General features: G+C 36.8%; 2 protein-coding genes across 6 annotated transcripts; one reads left to right on the top strand and one right to left on the bottom strand.

Annotated features, from left to right (window-relative positions):
* Positions 1-2,288: 2,288 nt before the first annotated feature.
* LOC110452353 lies at positions 2,289-18,200 on the top strand. 5 transcript variants are annotated; one of them, XM_021500823.1, is made up of 15 exons: positions 2,289-2,417; positions 3,707-4,304; positions 7,014-7,183; positions 7,442-7,610; positions 9,325-9,468; positions 10,386-10,498; positions 11,340-11,514; positions 12,546-12,608; positions 13,658-13,770; positions 14,199-14,373; positions 15,416-15,528; positions 15,792-15,966; positions 16,288-16,400; positions 16,901-17,075; positions 17,964-18,200. In XM_021500823.1, the coding sequence occupies exons 1-15, from the start codon at positions 2,319-2,321 to the stop codon at positions 17,975-17,977; spliced, it is 2,409 nt and encodes an 802-aa protein (XP_021356498.1). In that variant the 5' UTR covers positions 2,289-2,318; the 3' UTR covers positions 17,978-18,200. The 5 variants fall into 5 exon arrangements, with proteins under 5 accessions (XP_021356498.1, XP_021356497.1, XP_021356499.1 ...); XM_021500822.1 differs by having other exon boundaries at positions 12,546-12,614; XM_021500824.1 differs by lacking the exon at positions 12,546-12,608.
* Positions 18,201-19,942: 1,742 nt separating this feature from the next.
* On the bottom strand, positions 19,943-25,021 carry LOC110452332. The gene is made up of 2 exons (XM_021500781.1): positions 23,162-25,021; positions 19,943-20,915 (listed from the first exon to the last, which is right to left on the bottom strand). Exons 1-2 carry the CDS (start codon positions 24,575-24,577, stop codon positions 20,685-20,687), a joined length of 1,647 nt encoding a protein of 548 aa, XP_021356456.1. The 5' UTR covers positions 24,578-25,021; the 3' UTR covers positions 19,943-20,684.

Genomic DNA, 25,021 nt, shown 5'->3' with positions numbered 1-25,021 from the left:
ATTCCGTGTACAATATCTAATTTTAAACATAAAACATTATATCAACATGTATGTAAGTCCCAGGTATTGTTTATTTAGGTGAATTACGATGTCATAACAGCTTTTTGTCAGAATTTAATTTAATGATTTGGTTTATTGATAAAGATACTAAAAATTGTGCAACTTATTACGATGAGCAACGTTTTACTTTTACGGGAGAAGGTTATGAAAAGTTGTAACAATGTGTGACCACTACCTTGTTCAGATTTATTCGGAAATGAAATAGTAAACAAGCTGATTGAGATTTATCATAATATTTGTTTGAATATGGAGAGAAGAAAGATACGTGTATTGTCTTTTGTGACTTCTCAAAGACCTTTGATAGAGTTTGGCACAGAGGTCTAATAGCAAAGCTTCTTCTTCACTTATTCTGATTTCCAAATTCGTTTTATGGTATAAAATGTACATATATGTCTATTGTCGCTATCACATTGTTTATTGAGGAGAGGGCTTTAATAAGTTGTAATAACTTGTGCCCAATCCTCTTGCTTGAATTTAGAAGCATTAAAATATGTTATAATTAAAATGAAGTATGTTGAAAGAAAAGAAATCTCAACGATGCCCAACCACTTGTACGCACCAAGTCCCGCCTGATATTGAAAGCGAAGTTGATTGGCACACGAGACGTCTCTGACGAGACAGAGCTTACCAGATACAGTGGAAATGTTCAATGGAAATGTGTTCTAAATTGATGCAAATTGGAAACGTTTTATTGTGAAAAACATCTGCGTTGCTGTCAGGTTTTATTAGAACAAGAAGTCTATTGTCTACTATTACGGAATTAGATAATCAGTTTTGACCACATCAGCCTTTGAAAATTGAAACTTAACCCGGGCTACTCAAAATACTTGATAATAAAAGCACGAACTTACTCCGTGATAAAAGTACATAATTTGTGATGTATACTTGGCTTGTATACTTGGCTCAGAGACATATAAATTTAAAGCGATAGTTAGAATCACTTTCTTCTCCTTGGGCTACCTGGACGTTTAATCATTATGAAATGATAAATTAATTCCATATAAGTTTTGTTTTGTCTTCTCATTGAAAAGTTTTAGAATTCGTCTCAATGCAAGTGACTTTCACTTTCGACTTTCTTCATATCATTAAAGCGTTTCATCGTTTTTCTTTCTTCTTTGCATATACAATTGATATACAGTATTGTTTTTATAGAACAGATAAGGCCTATGTGGTCAAACAATCCAACATATGGACTTCAATATTTATTTACGTAAAACACGTATTTCAATTAACTTATATTTACATATAGAATAATATTTAATTTTCAGACTGATGCCCTTTTTGAGTTGGAAAATTGCGTATTTTCTTTGAAATATATTAAGAAGTTTCCTTTGATTGAACTGTTAAGCGTTCACATCGTCTGCACACCAATAAGTACAAGAACAAAGGATTAATTCAACCTTAATGACTTTTTTTAAGATCGTAGACGTGATGGGATTGTAATCGACCGTTAACACCAATTAATTCACTCAAAATATATTCAGGTTATTATAAAGAGTTGTGTATAAGTTATGAAGTTATTAAAATTTGGTCATCATAATGGCATTTTCAATGTTTCATGTGTTCTGACATCGTAATAACAATGTCATATATATAAATGAGAAAATAACCCAGAGACATATTTATTATATATGTAATATATAATTCTCTGAACAACCTTTTTTTTACAGAATAAAAACAGAGACATATATTGGAACCTCGGCCGGGCAATTTATATATATATATACACAATTTGCAATTCTTTAATCAACTATATCTTATACCCGATAAGGATAATTAAATATATACAATAAATCAGGGATGTGTAGTGTTGAAATTAGATATCACAGTTTAATCTGAAATTCATTTTAATTGTTATTTTGAAGTCCTTCACTCTTAGATTCCAAAATGGTCCCNACCCCTGTAAATCGTCGCCCGTTCCTGCCCGATCCATATCAATACAATACTCTTAATTCGTTGCAATTCTTTTATCAAATACATCTTATACACGATAAAAAAATATATAATACTATAAATATAGGTATCATAAGTAATAACGACATACATGTACATATATATGTATAATTTAGTCCGATTCTGCCCCGATCATGTAATTGCAATCCTTTTATCAAATGTATCTTATACCCGATAATGATACTTAAATATATCTAATAATTAATAGATTTCTGCTCGTTCCTGCCCATTCCTGCTCGTTCCTGCCCTGCCTGTAAGTCGTCGGTTCCTATAAACGCAGCGTGGAAGCATCCAAAACAGAAGACATGGCAGTTAGCTATAGGCCTAGGTTGCATAGTATCATTTGGAACTCCCGAACAATTAATCAGCTGTTCATGTTCCATAGGAGAAATACATGCATACAGGTAAAGAACATTTAATTTGAAACACGAGAAAGAGATGTAACGGTCATACCGGGGTTCGAACCCGGGACCCTCCGAACTCTAAAACAAGATCTGAATTTTTAAATATCACTGAAAAACTGTCAAAATTGTACTATATTGTGGAAGCGTGCTGTTAGACCTACGGCCTACCAATTGAGCTACCCTGTTGTCGACGATCGACCCACTCCAGTTCCGCTACATTCCTCTCATGGTCCTTTTCCTTAAAGTCTTCGCTTTTAAATTACAATTAAAGAACAAGAGCAGGTGCGTTTAATTATGCCGTCGCTGCCGCAGCGTCCATTGTCTCTCAACTATTCCTTTGAATGACTTCTTCTGGAGAAAGTAAAGGCCTAGCATCCACATGACATAGATCTAGCAGCAGCAGGTAGCTTCATTAGAGCCCAACAAAGCTCGGGGGAAATGACCTTAACCTACTTTCAAGGTCACAGGGGTCAATTGTGTCCCTAAAAAACAAAGCGATTTTTCTGAAGAACTGAAAGGCAAAGAGTCATGATATTTTGCTGGTAGTAAGTTAGTAACCAGATTTATGGAGCCTGACAAAATTTGTGAATGAAAGTATATCCTTGACCTATTCTCAAGGTCACAGCTGTATGCAGATACTTCATAAACTTTAAACAACTTTTTCTGAAGAACTTGAAGGCATTAAGTCATGATATTTGTCTGGTACCTTCCTTGGACAAATATGTTATTCTTATCGAATATTAAAAGATTAAATAAATATACAATTTGTTCTTGTCAGTAAAGTGGATCCTTATATATATATCCTTCACTATGCTGTCCAAATTAGTTTTATCACAGACTAAGATAATCTAATTCTGTGGTTTTATAGTTACTGCTCTGTGGGTGTGTCATGTCAACGCAAAGAATCAACGAATCAAATTCAGTTTTTAACCGCGCACATCACAACGCAACTAAAGATCTTTTTAGAAAGTGAAATTCTATAGGAATTTAAGATTTTAGTCATGTGGCATATATCTTGTTATTCACCAGTCTCGGCGTTTCAATGTCATGAGGGAGTGGCATAGGCGTGAAAGATATAAAGTGATTGAATTTACCTGCGTGATTGAAGTTACCAGACTTTCCCCTAGATGCAAAATATGAAATTCACCGTTAAAGAACGTAATTTAAATTATCACTTATATTAGAAATGTAGGTTTGAGCATTAGAACAATATATGATCTATTTGAAGAGTTTCTGTCCAAAGTGGACATAAGGTTATTTTCATGTGACATTTCGTCTTTTTCTTCCAGATGAGGGAGGTAATTCACTCTCACCAAGGATATCTGTCTCAACAGATTAAATACTTTCGACAAGTAATGGATGAACCATCTAGATCTGTCATCATGGCTGCGGACAGTGTCCTTAATGGACTAGATTTTCAAAAGGTCATTAGTAAAATATGGTGCAGAATGAAACATGGATTCCAGCAAAAATATTTGATTGAGGCCAAACAAACATGTGTTAATGTTGATCCAGGTGTCCAAATACAAAGTGAATTAACAAATTCTGTGTTAAGGTGTGAAAATGGAAATGATATGGGGTCAAACAGTTGTGACAGTTCTGATCAACCCCCGGCGGTCGAGGCGACATCCACATCCTCGAATGTCACAGAAACGTCCAATACAAATTCTGGTTGTAGTGGTCACAAAAAAGGAAAACAGAAGCGAAAATTGCCAAGATCTAGACTTGAAGTGAAACCAAATACTAAGTCTTCCACGGCGGAGATATCTTGTCATAGTAATGAAGAAAATACAAGGAATAAACCACTAATACCATCTCCGGATCAATACCTAGCTCTGGACTGTGAATACCTTAAAAATAGTTCTGAAGGATCCATCACTAAATTGGGTATACTTACTGCTATGACATTTTGGTTCATTTAATAAAAATTACTTGCCAACCTTTCATTAGCTAAGATCACCTGGTCTGAAGGTCTTAGATGATGAATCTCAACAATTCATCAATACTGTGTTTATTGTTTACAATAGCACTTGAAATATATTGAAAATGTAAGGAAGGAGACGGGATAATATAACTTATATTTATATTGAGTATATACAGTATTAACTCATTAACCCCTGAAATTTCATAATGAAGTATTCTAACATTTGAATTGGAAGAGTTCAATTGTGTCTTCAGGGGTGAATTAGTTAAAGGCTATTCAAGTATCAAGGGGTCAAAACAAACTTAATTTTGTAATTATAAGTGATCAAATCTTTTTCTTGCTAAATCAGAAACTCGCTCTAAAAACTTCAAAATATTTAAAATAGATCAAATAGATCATGGATCACAATCGACAAATGAAATGGGGAACAGATAATGAAAAAGACAAACAGTCAATGATGCATAAGGAATAATAAGGAGGTCATTAATTATCTGTTGTCACCATCGTCATGGCTATCAGTATTGCATGTTTTTAGAGAGGCCAAGGGATCTGTTTGAAGAAATTGGCATAATCTTCAAAGTGCTAGTAGACATTTTAATTTTGAACCCTAGGCCTGGTATGAGTGGTATCCTTTATTAGGCCAAAAAACAATTAACTTTTGTTTCTGCTATCATCCTCAGAAAAAAAATATGGTAGGTAGGTAAGTAGGCAGGCAATTTTATTATTTTGGAAATATTTTTTACTTTGCTTATTATAAGTTATATAGTGGATGTGAGCTCGAGTTCTGACTTAAACAGTGCATATCACTAAATGCCAATAAAAACTTTGGGGTATGCACAAAAATCTAGGGTAATTGGGGTTAACGGAAACACATAATTTTTAGCTCACCTGGCCCGAAGGGCCATGTGAGCTTATCCCATGGTGCAGCGTCCGTCGTCCGGCGTCCGTCAACTTTTTCCTTTAAAATGCTACTTGTCCTGAATGGCTCAGAGGATTTTGACCAAATTTGGTCAGGAGCATCATTGGCCAAAGGGTTCTCAGTTTTGTATAAACGGAGGGTATAACCCTCCTGGGGGCAGAGGGGCGGGGCCAAATAGGGGGAAAATAGGTAAATCTTTAAAAATCTTCTTCTTCTCAACCAATAGAAGGATTTTGACCAAATTTGTCCTAGAGCATCTTTGGACAAAGGAGACTCAAGTTTGTATAAACGGAGGGTGTGGCCTCTTTGGGGGCAGAGGGGCGGGGCCAAATAGGGGAAGTAGAGGATTTTTTCTCTCCTACTATACAAGTGAAGGGATTTAAACCAAATGCAGTCTGAAGCTTGGTCAGGAGCATCATTGGCCAAAGGGTTCTCAGTTTTGTATAAACGGACGGTATAGCCCCCCCTCGGGGCAGAGGGGCGGGGCTAAATAAGGGGAAAAAAGGTAAATCTTTAAAAATGTTCTTCTTCTCAACCAATTGAAGGATTTTGACCAAATTTGTCCTAGAGCATCTTTGGACAAAGAAGACTCAAGTTTGTATAAACGGAGGGTGTGGCCCCTCTGGGGGCGGAGGGGCGGGGCCCAATAGGGGAAATAGAGGATTTTTTTTCTCCTGCTATACAAGTGAAGGGATTTTAACCAAATGCAGTCTGAAGCATGATTAGGGACAAAAGAATCAATTTTGTATAAACTGAGGTGTGTGGGCCTCCTTCTAAGGGCAGATGGGTGGGGCCCATTAGGGGAAATAGAGGAAAACATCAAATATCCTTCTCCTTTTGTACCGATGAAGGGATTTTGACCAAATTTGGTCTGGAGCATCATTGGCCAAAGGGTTCTCAGTTTTGTATGAACGGAGGGTATGGTCCCCCTGGGGGCAGAGGGACGGGGCCAAATAGGGGAAAATAGGTAAATCTTTAAAAATCTTCTCCTCAACCAATTGAAGGATTTTGACCAAATTTGTCCTAGAGCATCTTTGGACAAAGGAGACTCAAGTTTGTATAAACGGAGGGTGTGGGCCTTCTGGCGGCATAGGAGCGGGGCCCAATAGGGGAAATAGAGGATTTTTTTTCTCCTACTATACAAGTGAAGGGATTTAAACCAAATGCAGTCTGAAGCATGCTTAGGGAGAAAAGAATCAATTTTGTTTAAACTGAGGTGTGTGGATTCCCCTTCTTTGGGGCAGATTAGTGGGGCCCATTAGGGGAAATAGAGGAAAACATTAAAGATCCTTCTCCTTCTGTACCGTTGAAGGGATTTTAACCTAACCAAACTTGTTTTAGAGAATCTTTGGGCAAAGGGAATTGAATATTTATAAATGGAAGATGCAACTTTGTTACTTGTACTCCTTTGATAAACCTGAATGGTACTCAGCAGGTTTTAAATTGAAAAATAAAATACCAGGTGAGCTATTAAGGCCCCTGGGCCTCTTGTTGTTTATGTGGCCTTATGAAAATTCTTCAGATAGCTATATACATGTAACAGGAGATGGAAAAAATGCATGGCCAGATTGGGGTTTAAATGTGTCTTCAGGGCCTGGGTAAATGAGTTAAGTGAAGCTATAGCTTGAAAAAATATAAAATATGACTATTTCAACTGTGTCTATTTCAAGGGCACTTTAAATTCATAATCGGTCAGAAAAAGTGCAAATGTGTGTCTTTATGTTAATATGTCTTTGCGAATGCTTGGTTTTAGGTCGCTGCAGTATAGTTGATTATCACGGCAATGTTGTTTTCGACATGTACAGCTGCCCTGAGGAACTTGTTGCCAATTATCGTACCAGTTACAGTGGCCTTGTCTGCGGTCACATGACCAATGCGGTCCCTTTTGAAGTTGTACAGAAAATTGTTAAAGATTTACTGAAGGTATGTTGACTATGCTCAATGAGAATTGATCATGATGATGAAGTATTCTGAGAATGAAGATGCAGATGTGGCATCTTAACAATAAGGACAGGGGCGTAGCTAGGGCTTGTTAAAAGTGGATTCAGGGTCCAGGGCAGGGGGTCAAGAGGGTTTTTCTGTTTGAAATTTGATAGATGCACCTGCAAATTTATGGTATTGGTGTAACATGTTGAATAAAAGTGTTGTACTCTGTGTCTTGACATAAAATTTGTTTTGCAGGGCAAAATTTTGGTTGCTCATGATATCAAACAGGATTTGATATTGTTGAATATAGACCACCCAGCACAAATGATCAGAGATACTCTTTTTCATCCAGTCTTGATAAAGAAGGCAAAAGATTTGGGATGTGACAGAGAAGCTCTCCGGCCGCTCGCCTGGTGTCTTCTTGGTAAGTCTTCTACATTTAAAGGAAAGGGTACCAACAAGTTTAACTTTATTAGGTCACCTAAGCTTTGCTTTGTGCATACACTTTTTACATTTTCGACTTCTTCTCAAGAACCAGTGGATGGAATTTTTTCAAACTTGATCAGAATCATCCTTGGTAGATGAGGCTACAAAATGGTTTAAATTAGGATACCTACCCTAGCCCAAGGGGCCAGGACGGGGCCCAAAGGGAAAATTATCCAATATTTCAAAAATATTTTCCAGACTCCGAGGTACTAGTTTGTGAAATATTTGTTTACTCTCTTCCTCTGATAAGTTCTTTTTATAAGAAGTACTGGTATTTCACAAAAAGCAAAGGTATGAATGCACTTGACAAAACTATAATTGTTGAAAATTTAAAAGTTTGAAAAATGAAATTGAAAAAAAGTGCAGGGGTCAATTGTAAATTTCGAAACCTAGCTATGATTTGTCTCAGTGGTGTGCTGGCAGTTAGTACTACAAAGGTCAAGAAAAGGAAATGACCTTGACCTTTCTTCAAGGTCACAGGGGTCAAATATATTAAAACACTGGCAGGAAACAATTCAAAGTTTGGGAAAAGAAATGACCCTGACCCATATTCATGGTCACAAAGGACTCTATGTCACATTTGTTGAAACAACCAATGGGTTTTTTTGAAACATGAAACAGGCCTAGAACCTTTCATGGTGCATGACAGATAGTTTACTGCTACCAAATATGGGAAAAAGCAATCACCTTGACCTATTTTCAAGGTCACAGGGTTAAATTTGATAAAACACTAAAATTGCTTCTTCTGAAAATCCAGTAGGCCTGAAGTCATGATATATTGTCAGTGGCTACAATAATTGAGAGAACAAAAACCACCCTGACTTATGTTCAAATAACTTCTGTAAAACACAAATGCCTAAAGTTCTGATATGTGGCCTCAACTTTGCTGATATGGAATGCTACAAAGTTTGGAAAAGAAATACCTATACCTATATTCAAGGTCTTTTGCCACTCAGTGAGGGTTTTTTCAGAAAAACTAATTGCCATAGAATCGTGATAAGAAAACAGTGGCTTGCTGGCATTGAGTACTATCAAGTTTTTAAAAAGAAATGGCTTGACCTATATTCAGGATTACAGACATCAGATCTGTAAAAAATATAAAATGTCTTCTTCTGAAGAATCAAAAGACCTAAAATCATAATAGATATTTTTTAGCTTGCTTGCATGGAGTGCTAAAACTTTTGATATCTGGATAACTATAATGTCCAATAGTCATAATTATATAATATTTAACCAGAATCTTAATGCATTATAGTGCCAGGAAATTTGTGAAAAGAAAGGCCACTTAAACAGGTTTATGTAGTCAGGCCCCTTGGGCCTCTTGTACTGTTTTACAAAAAGTGGGACCCACTGTAGTTTAAATCAACTGACATTAATGATGAATTCACTGTTCATGTAGAATGTTATAATATAATATTGAAGCAATTTTGTCATAACATAGTTGTATTTCTCTGAGAAAAGATTACTGATCTTGTATTACATATTTTGATCTTGTATTACACACTTAATCAATATATATTTTTGTCCTGGTTGATAAAACCACATTGACCTAAATGAAATACAGTAATTGTAGATTTTCAGTGTATCAGAATATCTCACAACACTCACAACCCACTGCAGATCATTTGATCTGAGAATGTTTTCTTATTTAGGTAGGAGAATACAGACATTGTCAAGAACTCACTGTTCTGTTGAGGATGCTACAGCTACCATGGACCTGTTTAAACTGGTGAGGGTGGAGTGGGAGGAGTCGATAGATCAGCAAAACTCCGATGTCAACGAGATTGGGATAAAAAGTAAGAAATGTACTAAACAAACAACATAATGAGTTAAAAATCTTAAATTTATAATACCCCCAACAAAGTTAGGGAGGCTATTCTGGAATCAGCATGTCTGTCCGTCTGTTCGTCTGTCTGTTTGTCTGTCCCTGTTTGTCCGGACAACTCCTTCTAATGTAATGCACCAAAACCCGTTTTTATGGAGTTATGGTCCTTGAAAAAATCCTTGATCTGACATCTTGTCCTTATCTAATCGGCCAATTTCGAAGTTTATAGATATGGTGAGTGCCCCCTGATGTTGTGCATCCAAGTAGTACATTTTCATTCTGAGCCTTTTTGGCTTACAGTTCTAGTTTACATGGGTGTCAACCTTTGAAACCTTCAATGAGGGAGATCTCTCTCATTCATCATTTGCAATGAGGGATGAATGAAACTGCTTTGCTTAATTTATCTTTCACTTCTTATGTATGAAAATAACTCCAAAAAGCATTAATCTGAATCAGACACACCTGTTATAAATCATGACACACACCCTGCAGTAACTAGGAGATCATTTGAGTACAGAATGTAGATTTTAAGTTGGTGTGAGATTGGACTAGAAAGCAGGAGTTACGAGGGAGATTTGTAAAATTTGGTCAAAATGAGGTAGTCTCCCTCCTAATAAGGGAGGTTTGACAGCTATGTATTTTATATTGTGTACATTGATCCCTCTGGGTCTGGCACTGAATATATACACGGTGTCATCATTTATTTAATGTTTTCATACTGCTTCGGTACTCTGATTCTTCACATGGTGTCATTTCAGAATCAATAAATGTTTTCCCAACATCATTTCTGCTATTTCATTTCTCTAAAGTTCAGTTTTTGATATTTGTTTTATTCCGAATATTGTGCTTTTCCAAGCATATTGATTCTTCTTTTTAATATCACTGCAGTGTTAAATCCTGTCACAGCATTAAATGAATTCGCCCAGAAGTTAAGATGGGAGCTACCAGAATACCAGTGCAAGCGTCTGTCATCAGAAAATCCACCGAAGTTTGTTTATACGGTAAAAATAACAATGTCCATTGTACTGCATTTCATTAGGGCTCCGCATCGGAGATACAGGTGCCCTATAATTACAGTTTCAGTCTGTCTGTCCATCCCTCCAGCGTCAACTTCTTCCTTTTAAAAACTTCTCCAGAAGAACCAAGAAGCCTAGGGTGATTATATTTGGCTAGTTGCATTCTTGGATAAGGGCTACCAAGTTTGTTTGAATAAATGACCTACTTCATTTAATTCAAGGTCACAACAGTCAAAAAATTTTAAATCTTAAAAACCTTCCTCCGAATAACCAAAAGGCCCATGATGGTGATATATGGCCAATAACATGCTGGGATAAAGGGCTACAAAGTTTGTTCAAATGAATGACCTTGACGTATATTCAAGGCATAGGGGTCAACTATAACTAAAAGGCAAAGGACATTGATATTTGGCCAGTAACCTGCTGGGTTGAAGGGCTACCAAATTTGTTCAAACAAATGACCTTGACTTGTATTCAAGGTCACAGGGGTTAATTGTCTTAAAAACTTTCAAACAACTTATCAATGACAAGAAGGCTCAGAATGATGATATTTGGCAGTAGCATGCTGGAATGGAGGGCTACCAAGTTTTTCAAAATAAATTGTCTTGACCTATATTCAAGGTCACAGGAGTCAAATATCTGAATAATTCTGAATAACCAAAATGGCAATGGTTAGGATATTTAGCTTGTAGCTATATTTTAGTCTACTTGAAAGGTTACAAGTGTGAGATTAAAACTAGGTGAGCGATGCAGTAGAGTACAGGTGATCAGGTGTAGATTTTGTTAAATATCATGGTATGAAAATGATGTGGATCACATTTTGTAGGTTTTGGTGAATGATGAAGGGTATCGGTCCACAGGATGTCCCAATAAAAAAGAGGCCAAAGCAGCCGCTGCCGAAGCGTTCTTTGTACATCATCGTAGATCAGAAAGTGATACCTACATGGATGTGTTCAAACACATTACAAGCAACACTGAGTCAGACAACCAGACGAATCCAAGTAAGTAGTTTTGTATATTGTGTTAAATATATAATTTGTAGCTGTTTAATTCATGCCAATGATGTTTTCACAGACTTGAACTGTAGATATACATAGCAGCAAAATTATGACAACAGTTCCTTTTTGACAAGGGTTATTGCAGTTTGCTATAATTTCTGATCACCATGAGAAATTATGTATTAAGACTGTCTCAATCAAGTAAGGAATGTTGCAGATGTTTTAGTTTGAAATAATAGTTTTTGACATATACATGTTTTAGTTTGAAATAATAGTTTTTGACATACACATTGTTTAGTTTGAAATAATAGTTTTTGACATATACATGTTTTAGTTTGAAATAATAGTTTTTGACATATACATGTTTTAGTTTGAAAAAACAGTTTTTGACATACAGATGTTTTAGTTTGAAATAATGGTTTTTGACATATACATGTTTTAGTTTGAAATAACAGTTTTTGACATACAGATGTTTTAGTTTGAAATAATGGTTTTTGACATACACATTGTTTGAAGTAATAGTTTTTGACATACAGATGTTTTAGTTTGAAATAATGGTTTTTGACATACAGATGTTTTAGTTTGAAATAATAGTTTTTGACATATACATGTTTAAGTTTGAAATAATAGTTTTTGACATACAGATGTTTTAGTTTGAAATAATAGTTTTTGACATATACATGTTTTAGTTTGAAATAATAGTTTTTGACATACACATGTTTTAGTTTGAAATAATAGTTTTTGACATATACATGTTTTAGTTTGAAAAAACAGTTTTTGACATACAGATGTTTTAGTTTGAAATAATGGTTTTTGACATATACATGTTTTAGTTTGAAATAACAGTTTTTGACATACAGATGTTTTAGTTTGAAATAATGGTTTTTGACATACACATTGTTTGAAATAATAGTTTTTGACATACAGATGTTTTAGTTTGAAATAATAGTTTTGACATACACATGTTTTAAAACTTGTTATATTTTGGAATGATAGGGAGACATATTGTATAGGTACAATAATTATTACTGCAGAGTTGGATCCTGTATTGAAACACATTACAAGCAACACTGAGTCAGACAACCAGACGGATCCAAGTACCGGTAAGTAGTTTTGTATATTGTGTTAAATATATAATTTGTAGCTGTTCAATTCATGCCAATGATGTTTTCACAGACTTGAACCGTAGATACATTACATTGACAGCAACATTATGACCGCTGTTTCTATTTGACAAGGGTTTTTATTTTCTGCATTATAAACCACTGTGCAGTTTGCTGTAATTTATTATCATTTATATACTACTTTATACCACCTACCGGTAGCATGATAAATTCATTATCATTGGTTGTCAGTATGAGAAAAAGTTGAGAACGACTTGAGAAGAACTTGAGAATTGATTTTCCCATTCCCCAGCACTTTGGAACGATTTTGTCAAAAAAGAACGTCTGCTCGAGCCAAATGATGTCCAAAACTTGAAATAGTGTCTATACAAAAGTGATCCGCATAAGAAAATAGTCCATCATAAACATATCAATGTAGAGATACGGAAAGACATAGTGAGAATAACAACACCATTTCAGGTGTAAATGTACATATGGAAAAGCCAATGACAATAGGATTGTGTTAAAAAATAAAACCTACATAGTTTTAAGGTTCATTGTATTCTTACGCCAAAACTTCTATTTGTTTACATTTATCACAGGTGATTGTTGACCATTGAGCTTAGAAGTCATTTGGAAAACATGATGTTTAGTTGAGTTTTTTAAATGGAGAGATATATAAGGTAATAGTATATAGATGGTAAATAGTTTATCACACAGTTTTTTCAGTGTTTGTCGTTCGAACAAATTTCTCATCACTTGCACGTAGATAAAATCTCGAGTCCACCTGAGGTGGCCTCTCGATTTTATCCATGTGTTCGCGATGAGAAAATTGTTCTCACGACAAACCCTGAAAATACAGTGTGACAATCTACAATTATCATCATGAGAAATAATGTATAAAGACTGTCTCAAACAATATAGTTATTAGGCAGATATTATGGTTTGAAATAATAGTTTTTGTCATATGTATGTTTGAAAACTTGTTATATCTTAGAATTAAAAGGAGAAATATTGTAAAGGTACAATGATTATCACTGCAGAGTTGGGTCCTGTCACAGCATTAAATAATGTCTCCCAGAAGTTAAGATGGGAGCTACCAGAATACCAGTACGAGCGTCTGTCATCAGAGGTCCCACCGAAGTTTGTTTGTAAGGTAAAAATAACAATGTCCATTGTACTGCATTTCATTAGGGCTCCTCGTCATCATGCAGAGATGCAGGTGCCCTTTAGTAATCACAGATTCAGTTTTGTCTGTCTGTTTCTTTTGGTAAAAATATCTCAGAACTCAAAAGACCAATCATGAAATGGTGATACAGTTCAAGGTCACTGTTACTAAAATACACCATACTTTGCAATGCCTTGTTTTGATTTTGCTAAATATCATGGTAAAATATCTGAATAATTCTGAATAACCAAAATGGCAATGGTTAGGATATTTAGCTTGTAGCTATATTTTAGTCTACTTGAAAGGTTACAAGTGTGAGATTAAAACTAGGTGAGCGATGCAGTAGAGTACAGGTGATCAGGTGTAGATTTTGTTAAATATCATGGTATGAAAATGATGTGGATCACATTTTGTAGGTTTTGGTGAATGATGAAGGGTATCGGTCCACAGGATGTCCCAATAAAAAAGAGGCCAAAGCAGCCGCTGCCGAAGCGTTCTTTGTACATCATCGTAGATCAGAAAGTGATACCTACATGGATGTGTTCAAACACATTACAAGCAACACTGAGTCAGACAACCAGACGAATCCAAGTAAGTAGTTTTGTATATTGTGTTAAATATATAATTTGTAGCTGTTTAATTCATGCCAATGATGTTTTCACAGACTTGAACCTTAAATATACATAGCAGCAAAATTATGACAACAGTTCCTTTTTGACAAGGGTTATTGCAGTTTGCTATAATTTCTTATCTTCATGAGAAATAATGTATTAAGACTGTCACAATCAAGTAAGGAATGTTGCAGATGTTTTAGTTTGAAATAATAGTTTTTGACACACACATGTTTAAGTTTGAAATAATGGTTATTAACATACAGATGTTTTAGTTTGAAATAATAGTTTTTGACATACATATGTTTTAGTTTGAAATAATGGTTTTTGACATACAGATGTTTTAGTTTGAAATAATAGTTTTTGACATACAGATGTTTTAGTTTGAAATAATGGTTTTTGACATACAGATGTTTTAGTTTGAAATAATAGTTTTTGACATACAGATGTTTTAGTTTGAAATAATGGTTTTTGACATACAGATGTTTTAGTTTGAAATAATAGTTTTTGACATACAGATGTTTTAGTTTGAAATAATGGTTTTTGACATTCAGATGTTTTAGTTTGAAATAATAGTTTTTGACATACAGATGTTTTAGTTTGAAATAATGGTTTTTGACATTCAGATGTTTTAGTTTGAAATAATAGTTTTTGACATACAGATGTTTTAGTTTGAAATAATGGTTTTTGACATACAGATGTTTTAGTTTGAAATAATAGTTTTTGACATACAGATGTTTTAGTTTGAAATAATGGTTTTTGACATTTAGATGTTTTAGTTTGAAATAATAGTTTTTGACATACAGATGTTTTAGTTTGAAATAATGGTTTTTGACATACAGATGTTTTAGTTAGAAATAATAGTTTTTGACATTTAGATGTTTTAGTTTGAAATAATAGTTTTTGACAAACAGATGTTTTAGTTTGAAATAATAGTTTTTGTCATATATATGTTTGAAAACTTGTTATATCTTAGAATTAAAAGGAGAAATATTGTAAAGGTACAATGAATATCACTGCAGAGTTGGGTCCTGTCACAGCATTAAATAATGTCACCCAGAAGTTAAGATGGGAGCTACCAGAATACCAGTACGAGCATCTGTCATCAGAGGTCCCACCGAAGTTGGTTTGTAAGGTAAAAATAACAATGTCCATTGTACTGCATTTCATTAGGGCTCCTCCTTATCATGCAGAGATGCAGGTGCCCTTTAGTAATCACGGATTAAGTTTGTCTGTCTGCTTCTTTTGGTGAAATTATCTCAGAACTCAAAAGACTAATCATGAAATGGTGATACAGTTCAAGGTCACTGTTACTAAAATACACCATACTTTGCAATGCCTTGTTGTAGATTTTGCTAAATATCATGGTATGTAAATGATGTGGATCACATTTTGTAGGTTTTGGTGAATGATGAAGGGTATCAGTCCACAGGCTGCTCCAATGAGAAAGAGGCCAAAGCAGCCGCTGCCGAAGCGTTCTTTGTACATCATCGTAGATCAGAAAGTGATACCTACATGGATGTATTGAAACACATTACAAGCAACACTGAGTCAGAGAACAAGAAAGATCCTAGTATGTAGTTTTGTTTATTGTGTTAAATATATAATTTGTAGCTGTTTAATTCATGCCAATGATGTTTCACAGACTTGAACCGTAGATATACATAGTAGCAAAATTATGGCAACAGTTCCTTTTTGACAAGGGTTATTGCAGTTTGCTATAATTTCTTATCTTCATGAGAAATAATGTATTAAGACTGTCTCAATCAAGTAAGGAATGTTGCAGATGTTTTAGTTTGAAATAATAGTTTTTGACATACAGATGTTTTAAAAATTGTTATATCTTGGAATGATAGGGAGACATATTGTATAGGTACAATAATTATCACTGCAGAGTTGGATCCCATCACAGCATTAAACCAAGTCACCGAGAAGTTAAGATGGGAGCTACCAGAATACCAGTACGAGCGTCTGTCATCAGAGGACCCACCGAAGTTTGTTTGTAAGGTAACAAGAAGAAGCTGTCTTAGATATCCCTTGCCCGCAGTGCAAAAGTCATTGAAAACATGAAGCGTAAAATTTAGGACAAAATCAGTAGTAGAGCAACCTTAGATACACAATTGATGCAAGTTTAATCAATATAGCTCTTGTAGTAGGTAAAGTATAGATGGGAGCAATTATTCTTCAACAGGTGCACGGACGGCCGGACCCCATTTCTATATCCTCTGCCAACTCGCTGAGCGGGTATAAAAATAACAATGACCATTGTACTGCTTTTTATTGGGGCTCCATGTCAGAGATTCAGGTGCCCTATAGTAATCAGTTTCAGTATGTCTGCTGATTTAAAAAGACTAATCTTGACATGGTGAAACTTTGTGATATGAAAATGTGCAAAAGGGCTTAAACGGTTTCTAAGGTCAACGTCAAGGTCAAGGTCACACTTTGCGATGCCTTGTAGATTTTTCTAAATATCGCGGTGTGTAAATGATGTGGATCACTTTTTGTAGGTTTTGGTGAATGATGAATGGTATCAGTCCACAAGCGGCTCCAATAAAAAAGAAGCCAAAGCAGCCGCTGCCGAAGCATTCTTTGTACATCATCGTAGATCAGAAAGTGAAACCTACATGGATGTGTTCAAACACATTACATTCAACACTTGGCTGAAGAACCAGCCGAATACAAGTGAGTAGTCTTCTAGCTAAGAACTCAAAATTGCTATTACCCTGTAGCAAAAAGCTGGCCTGCAGATTTTACAGTGGTGCTACTAGGACTTGTTACAGGATCTGGCCTTGTCCTGGGTACTTACTCCCGGTTCATTACACAATTGAAATACCAACCCTTTAAGATGTATACAATTTAGAGATAAAACACCCATGCTACTATGATAGTCCCCAGGGTCTGGCCTCGTACCTCAGCAATTACTTTCTAGTTCATAAAATGCTGTTCCGATATAAAAGAGGCCAAAGCAGCAACTGCTGAAGTTGTCTCTGACATCATCGTAGATCAGAAAGTGATACCTACATGGATGTATTGAAACACATTACAAGCAACACTGAGTCAAGAGATCCAGACCAACTGAAATTTAAAGCCTGCATGTATACTTTGAGAAGTCATCATTATTTTCTAAGCCAAAAAAGATTACGTGTGTTTCGGGAATCCAATCTACCCTAAATCTTCCTGGTGGCCCTAGAACATTTTAACATCCACCTGGATCCAGGATTAATTATGTAGCCATGAAAAGCTTGCAGTCACTCATAAAATGTACTTTCGTCCTATTCTGGGAGCCTGACTGCATTATTGAGAAGTTAAAAGCCATTGTACACATTTGAAAAGCATTGAGAAATTGAAAATAAAACTAATGTTGATCCATGAAAAAGAAAGAAAAAGCAGAATAAAATATTCATCTACCAAACTGCCGTATTTTTTTCTAGCATGTTACCTGAAATACACATAACTTTTGTTTGGGCCTAAGATAAAAATTGTCAAGGTTTTGAATTTCCAGCTAAAATTTTCCAGTTGTAAAGGTTTTATGCCTTATTCTGACATTGTTGAAATTTCTTTTGTTTACAGTTTGTAAATCATGATATCCAGGGAAAAGGAAAAAATTCAGACAGAGAGATAATGGCAGGAGCAGCAGAATTCTGTATGTCTGACCTAAGGCAACGTTTTGACTACACTCACCCATAAAATCGCTTTTTCTGAAGTAATTTCTGGGGAACCTGCTTACTTAACAGATTCACATATATTTTTTTTCTCAGAAAAGATATTAAAATTTTTAAATGTTGTTTAAAGTGTTCTAGAATAAAATCTGTGATTGATTCATCAATTTATTTATTTCAATTGTATGATGTGAAATAAAAAAACAATTTGTCAATTTCAATGTGGTTATGTAATAATAGTTTGATCATGCTTGTAACAAGCATTTTGATTGGCTTAAAAAATTATGTTATCAGCCCATAACGTGTAAAAGTGACGTAGCTGTTTTTAACGTCGCTTTTGTTTGGCTTATACAGCAGCGTAATAATGTGTAAGAGAAAAGAGTCCACCAATGAAAGTGAATTCCCACAGGGAATGTGTATAGTAGATTAAATTATAAGGATTGACTTGAATATATTTTTCATGTTATGAAGCTATAACACAAAAAAACGGAGTGTACTCTCATCATAAAGTACACTCCATTTTTAGCTCACCTGGCCCGAAAGGCCAAGTGAGCTTATCCCATGGTGCATCGTCCGTCGACTTTTTCCTTTAAAATGCTACTTGTCCTGAATGGCTCAGAGGATTTTGACCAAATTTGGTCAGGACCATTATTGGCCAAAGGGTTCTCAGTTTTGTATAAACGGAGGGTATATCCCCCCCTGGGAGCAGAGGGGTGGGGCCAAATAGGGGGAAAATAGGTAAATCTTTAAAAATCTTCTTCTTCTCAACCAATAGAAGGATTTTGACCAAATTTGTCCTAGAGCATCTTTGGACAAAGGAGACTCAAGTTTGTATAAACGGAGGGTGTGGCCCCTCTGGGGGCAGAGGGGCGGGGCCCAATAGGGGAAATAGAGGATTTTTTTTCTCCTGCTATACAAGTGAAGGGATTTTAACCAAATGCAGTCTGAAGCATGATTAGGGACAAAAGAATCAATTTTGTATAAACTGAGGTGTGTGGGCCTCCTTCTAAGGGCAGATGGGTGGGGCCCATTAGGGGAAATAGAGGAAAACATCAAATATCCTTCTCCTTTTGTACCGATGAAGGGATTTTGACCAAATTTGGTCTGGAGCATCATTGGCCAAAGGGTTCTCAGTTTTGTATGAACGGAGGGTATGGTCCCCCTGGGGGCAGAGGGACGGGGCCAAATAGGGGAAAATAGGTAAATCTTTAAAAATCTTCTCCTCAACCAATTGAAGGATTTTGACCAAATTTGTCCTAGAGCATCTTTGGACAAAGGAGACTCAAGTTTGTATAAACGGAGGGTGTGGGCCTTCTGGCGGCATAGGAGCGGGGCCCAATAGGGGAAATAGAGGATTTTTTTTCTCCTACTATACAAGTGAAGGGATTTAAACCAAATGCAGTCTGAAGCATGCTTAGGGAGAAAAGAATCAATTTTGTTTAAACTGAGGTGTGTGGATTCCCCTTCTTTGGGGCAGATTAGTGGGGCCCATTAGGGGAAATAGAGGAAAACATTAAAGATCCTTCTCCTTCTGTACCGTTGAAGGGATTTTAACCTAACCAAACTTGTTTTAGAGAATCTTTGGGCAAAGGGAATTGAATATTTATAAATGGAAGATGCAATTTTGTTACTTGTACTCCTTTGATAAACCTGAATGGTACTCAGCAGGTTTTAAATTAAAAAATAAAATACCAGGTGAGCTATTAAGGCCCCTGGGCCTCTTGTTTGTGTTATAGCTCCATAACATGAAAACTACCGGTATATTCAAGTTAATCCTTAACTTAACTCATAGATCCCTGAAATTTCATAATGGTGGCTTCTGTCTATGAAGCCAAGCCCTGGTTCATTGATCAGGCACAAACAAACAAGTTTAAAATAAAATTGGTTTTATTTACACAACAACTGTAGCTTAATAATATAAATATAAGGTTTAAGATTTTTAAGTCCTGTAAATTATTCAGTACAATATCTTTAAATCTCATTTCTTTTGCCAGGATACATCATTATATTATAAAACATTGTTTGCTAGTGTCAGACAGAAAAAATCCGACCTACACAATCTAAGATGTTGTGTTTAGCATGGGAGTTTGTGATATACAAGCTGGTAGTGAACTTAGGCTGTTGTTTTAATAAAAAGCAATATTTAATGACAATAGCGATTTATTAAGGACATCATGTAAAAAATCCACATATATCTTGATCGATGCTGATATGATCATGTTTGGGGTCCATCTTTTACTGTGGTTTGGGGTATTTATAGTAAGATCAGGGCCCAGTAGTCCAATAGTCCAAAGGCCTGGCTAGCTGAACCAAAAATCCTGAAAGGCCTTTTTTTTGGGGGGGGGGAGGGGTAGTAAAATGCAATTGATCCGGGATCTCTGTTATTTCGTAAAACTTTACTGAATGCATGAGCCAAAATGTTCCAGGCCGATTCGGGTCTTCCGCCCAGTATCTAAAATCTATTTAGCATTTATATAAATCACTATACACTGTACCAGTCAAATGACTTGGAGAGAATATCGTTCTGAACCTGAAGTTGTGTTTCTTTTTTTGTGTGTCGAAAATGGTTAATTTCAGTTTTGCCTATAACAGTTTGTGTACGCACGTTGAGCATTTTGATCTGAACCGGAAGTTACGTTTCTTTCTTTTTTAACCAAACTGCTTTGTCCCGATACTTGGTATAGGCAACAGGAATATGTTCTTTATTTGTTGTGAACTTTGATCGGATTGTCAGGTACTTGTCATTCGTGACACTTCGGTGGTGTTCCTGTATCTCTAACGGTATCCGCCTCTTCCGGTGGTGTTCAACATTCATCCAACCTCCGCCAACACGGACCATCACAGCCTCACGCTTCGGTAGCTTCTGTAAAACAAAACAGAACTTTGACACATTTAAGCATTTAACTGCTTTCAGTTGGCATTCATAGGCAATATGAACGCCAACTGGACAAAGTCAAATTCAATGACGCGCGCTAGCGCTGCATGTTGGATTTGCCTTTTAAGGTCCAGTTGGAAATATATATATTAACCATTTTTGGAATCTGTTCATCTCATAAAAAATCTTTTTCACTTATTATTATTCAGCACTTAGTTCAAATAATGTATCTATCGTGTATTCTTGTTCTATGAATAGAACAGCCATCGCCCGGGGAGGGTCAGTGTATCCAACGTAACAATTATGACGTCATAACAATAATGCCGTCAACAATCGGTCCATGGCATTCATAGCCCTATATATTTACATTTGCCCCCGCGCCGTCCCATTACAACAGTGTTAGAGGGCAAGTGTAATTATATAGGCTATAATTACAACTGCTCGACTATAATTACAACTGCCTGTTTCAGGTGTAGGAATATGTAAACAAACAAAATGGCCGCCTGAAATGTATTTTGATTCAGGGCAAATGGTTTTTGTAGGAATATGTCTTAAAAAAGAAAAATATGTAAATATAAAAAATACCTGGTTGTCTGGATGTAATTACTGTTGATATAATTACAAGTGCCCTCTGGCAATTCCCATTTTTATGGTAGATTTGCCAGAGGTCACCTGTAATTATATCAACAATAATTACATCCAGACAACCAGTTATTGTTTAAATGAATGCTAACTGAATTTGGTAGGGTTATAAAGTGTATTCATATATAAAGTGTCGGTCATCGTACGGCGTAACTTCCACGAACAATTTCATCATTTACATCGTTTCAGAGATGTTGGAATATTCCCCCCCCCCCCCCCCCCTTGTCAGTAAGGTAAGCTAATATTTAACGTAGTTAAGGAACATCTTTGGTTATAAGGTTATATTACGTACTCGATAAATATAAATCTACTCTGCACCGTAAGATTATTTTAATATTAGAATCAAAATGCATGTACGCGCCACCATGCGGACGATACGAGTCTGCTAGACTGAAAACTATGCCATTATCTTGTATAGTGAAATGTGCGGTTAAATTGATCTTGGATTCCCGTTTGATAATCGTTAAAGTCCAACTGTCTATTAGCCTTGTAATTGGTCGTTTTGTTTATGTCGTGAACCAATCCAAATAGCTATAACCATGAAATTAGAATCTGTCATGAGGAAATGCAAGAGTGCAGAGCATTTATGTGTGTCGAGATTTCAAAGATAAGAGAACGGAATCATATGCTGTAGAACTCCTTCATACATGTACTTTGTCAGTAACCCGACTCGACAATAAGTTCTGTTAATTGGCCGTTACATAGTACGAAACCGACCGAAAACACTATTTTGTCTTCAATCACCACAGCTCTACTGGATATAATGTCTGGAAACACATTTTTAACACCAAAAAAGACACCCCGACCGGAAATATCGTCAAAACACCAAACTCGTCACCCTGACCGAAAACTATTTATAAACAACAGGCACGACATTCTGAGCGGAAACACTATTTCAAAACTAAAAACGACTCATCGAACGAACCCTCGATATCCAGGGGTTACGTCATCCTCGATATCCAGGGGTTACGTCATCCTCGATATCCAGGGGTTACGTCAACCTCGATATCCAGGGGTTACGCTCACTTTCTCTCTCTACACCCCTGGAATATGTCATAGCAAAATTGAAGGCACGAACTTTGATTGGTCTCGGGTAAAAAAATCTGACCAATCGCTAGGCCGATACCTGTTCTTTGAAGATTACAAAGGAGAGACGACCAACTTTAAAGCCTGTCAATTTTTACCGTTACGTGACCGCGTGATTCTTTTGATGCACATCGGAGGATCGAACTCGTCTTCTTGTCTCATCAACAAGGTTGCGCACACTGAGCCTTCAAATTTGCTATGATATATTCCAGAGATATAGAGAGCGAAAGTGAGCGTAACCCCTGGATAGCGAGGATGCTCCGAAGGGAAACAGCGTTAAAACAACGAATACGACACAACGGAAACACTGTTAAAATACCAAACACGACACCCCGACTGAAAAATTTTTCAAACACCAAACACGACACCCTGACCATAAACATTGTCTAAATATTAAACACGACACCCCGACTGGAAACAAGGTTTAAACACCTAACTATACACATGATGGTACTACCTACTCTAATTACATGAAAGCAATATATCACTACTGTACCATTTCTTACCTTTAATGGAAACATGGGACGCGGCGGGATAGGTTTATGTTTGTATGGAGGAGGTATTTCCGGTTCCGGTTTGTACATGATGAGTTCCCGTTCGCGATGAATTGTATCCCGTATGTGGAGTGGGTTGTCTGCAACACCATCAACAAACGGACCATCGACTGGGTCAATATCGGATAGTATAGCAGTCTTGTAGTTGTCAAGCTTTGGTTTCTCGCCAATGTACTTTGCTTTTGGCGTTCTGGCATTTCTCTGCGGTGGTTTCGTTTCCGCTGGCTTGGGTGGCTTGGGAAGAAACACAACCGGCGTGGTTTCAGTTGGATTGGGTTCTATTTCAAGTTCGACTTTTTCCCTTAGGAATATCTTCCGTGTGCTCATTGTAACCTTGGTATTAATGTTTTTGTCCGGCGGAGTTGCGTCATTGCATGAGTGGACAGATGTGAGGGCATCTGAGGAATCTGACAAATCCGACGAGTCACCTGTTGAATATTCCTCGTAAACCCTCGGGTCTTTTGGACTCGACTTGACTTGTTTAGTAGCTTCAGCTTCGGGTTTTATCTTTTGTTTAAATGTTGGCATCACAGCAGGAGGTCTGCGACGGGGGGATGCCCATCGTCCCTCCGAAGTTTCATCATCAATGTCGTCGTCACTCTCATCCGTCTCGGTTTTGTCAGAAGTTGTTTCCTCAATTACACTCTCCGTAGTCTCTTCTGCCGAGTCTTTTTCTTCTGCAGAAGAATCGTGATAACGGCACGTGACGACTTCTGTCCCCCAACAGCATGATGTCACCACAATGTCAACACAGCCACAACACTGGTCTACAATTTGGTCTTCAGATTCTTCGTCATCTGCTGTCTTCCTTTCCTGCGACTCGTATTCAAGTCTTGGAGAGGTATAGTCGGCTCCTGCCGTTTCACGTCTGTCCCTATTCAAATTACCATGGGTAACCCTTCGGTAAATGTGACCCCCACTTCTTACGTTTGCTCTAGTCGCCGACTCGTCATACTGTCGGCCGACCGTATCTGGTTGCAACAGGTGGCGCGCGCGTCGTGAATAGTTTCTGGCGTTATCCGTGTCACTATCGGGTGCTCGGTACGGCCTCACGAACGAATTCCGTCCATAAAGAGGCTCAACTGGTGCATAGCTGTACCGGGCACGTGCACTTCTACTAGTATGTGCAGCATGTGCATATCCATCAGTACTATATCCGTAACGAGTACTTCCGGTACTGTTCATGTCAGAAAAATCCCACCCCACCTTCTTTTGCCGTCGACGTCCATCGGAGAACCCCGATAACAAGGAGTAATTGTCCCGGGGGTCCCGGGGATGGTAGTGGTAGCGAGGAAAGCGCATTCCCGGCTCACGGTTGTAGTGGACGTCACTCCAATCGAGAGCCTCGCGTCTACTCTCGCGCACCATGTCTCGTGGATCGAACCAGCTGGTAAAGCTCTACGGTCCAGAGGTTGATTTCGCAAATCTCTAACCCTACGGTCCCGGGGTGGACATCCACACGAATCGCCACATATATAATCCCAGTGTGGTACATATACCACTAGCGAATCCACAACACCTTTTGTTAATTTCCGGATCTACTGTGGTAGGATCATCAAAATATATCTGTATTACTCTATGGTTGTCAAAACTAAAATTATTGACCCAATTCCAGAAGAGTGTAGAGCGTAATATTGTAAATGTGGTCTTCTTATTTTGGAACACAGATATGGCCGACTTGATTCAGTAGTCTGGTACAAAGCAGAAATTAGCTATTCTTGTTTCAAATCGTATCTTATTAAGATCTGTGTATTCACCAGTCATTGTCATTCAGACCAGCGATCGTTTGTCCAGTGTCAATGTGATCAAGTG

This window comes from Mizuhopecten yessoensis, unplaced genomic scaffold, assembly GCF_002113885.1.
Source record: "Mizuhopecten yessoensis strain PY_sf001 unplaced genomic scaffold, ASM211388v2 scaffold6625, whole genome shotgun sequence".
Lineage (NCBI taxonomy): Eukaryota > Metazoa > Mollusca > Bivalvia > Pectinida > Pectinidae > Mizuhopecten > Mizuhopecten yessoensis.
The sequence above is the reverse complement of the archived record's forward strand: the minus strand, read 5'-3'. Positions and strand labels throughout refer to the sequence as shown.

What these genes read in the sequence shown, in the direction of transcription:
- LOC110452332 (XM_021500781.1), bottom strand. Translation starts at nt 24,577, where the DNA reads ATGGTGCGCGAGAGTAGACGCGAGGCTCTCGATTGGAGTGACGTCCAC. An exon ending in GTCCCATGTTTCCATTAAAG is followed by an intron (nt 20,916 to 23,161) that starts GTAAGAAATGGT and finishes TTTGTTTTACAG; the next exon opens with AAGCTACCGAAGCGTGAGGC.
- LOC110452353 (XM_021500822.1), top strand. Translation starts at nt 2,319, where the DNA reads ATGGCAGTTAGCTATAGGCCTAGGTTGCATAGTATCATTTGGAACTCC. An exon ending in CAACGAGATTGGGATAAAAA is followed by an intron (nt 9,469 to 10,385) that starts GTAAGAAATGTA and finishes ATATCACTGCAG; the next exon opens with TGTTAAATCCTGTCACAGCA. An exon ending in CCAGACGGATCCAAGTACCG is followed by an intron (nt 12,615 to 13,657) that starts GTAAGTAGTTTT and finishes TTATCACTGCAG; the next exon opens with AGTTGGGTCCTGTCACAGCA.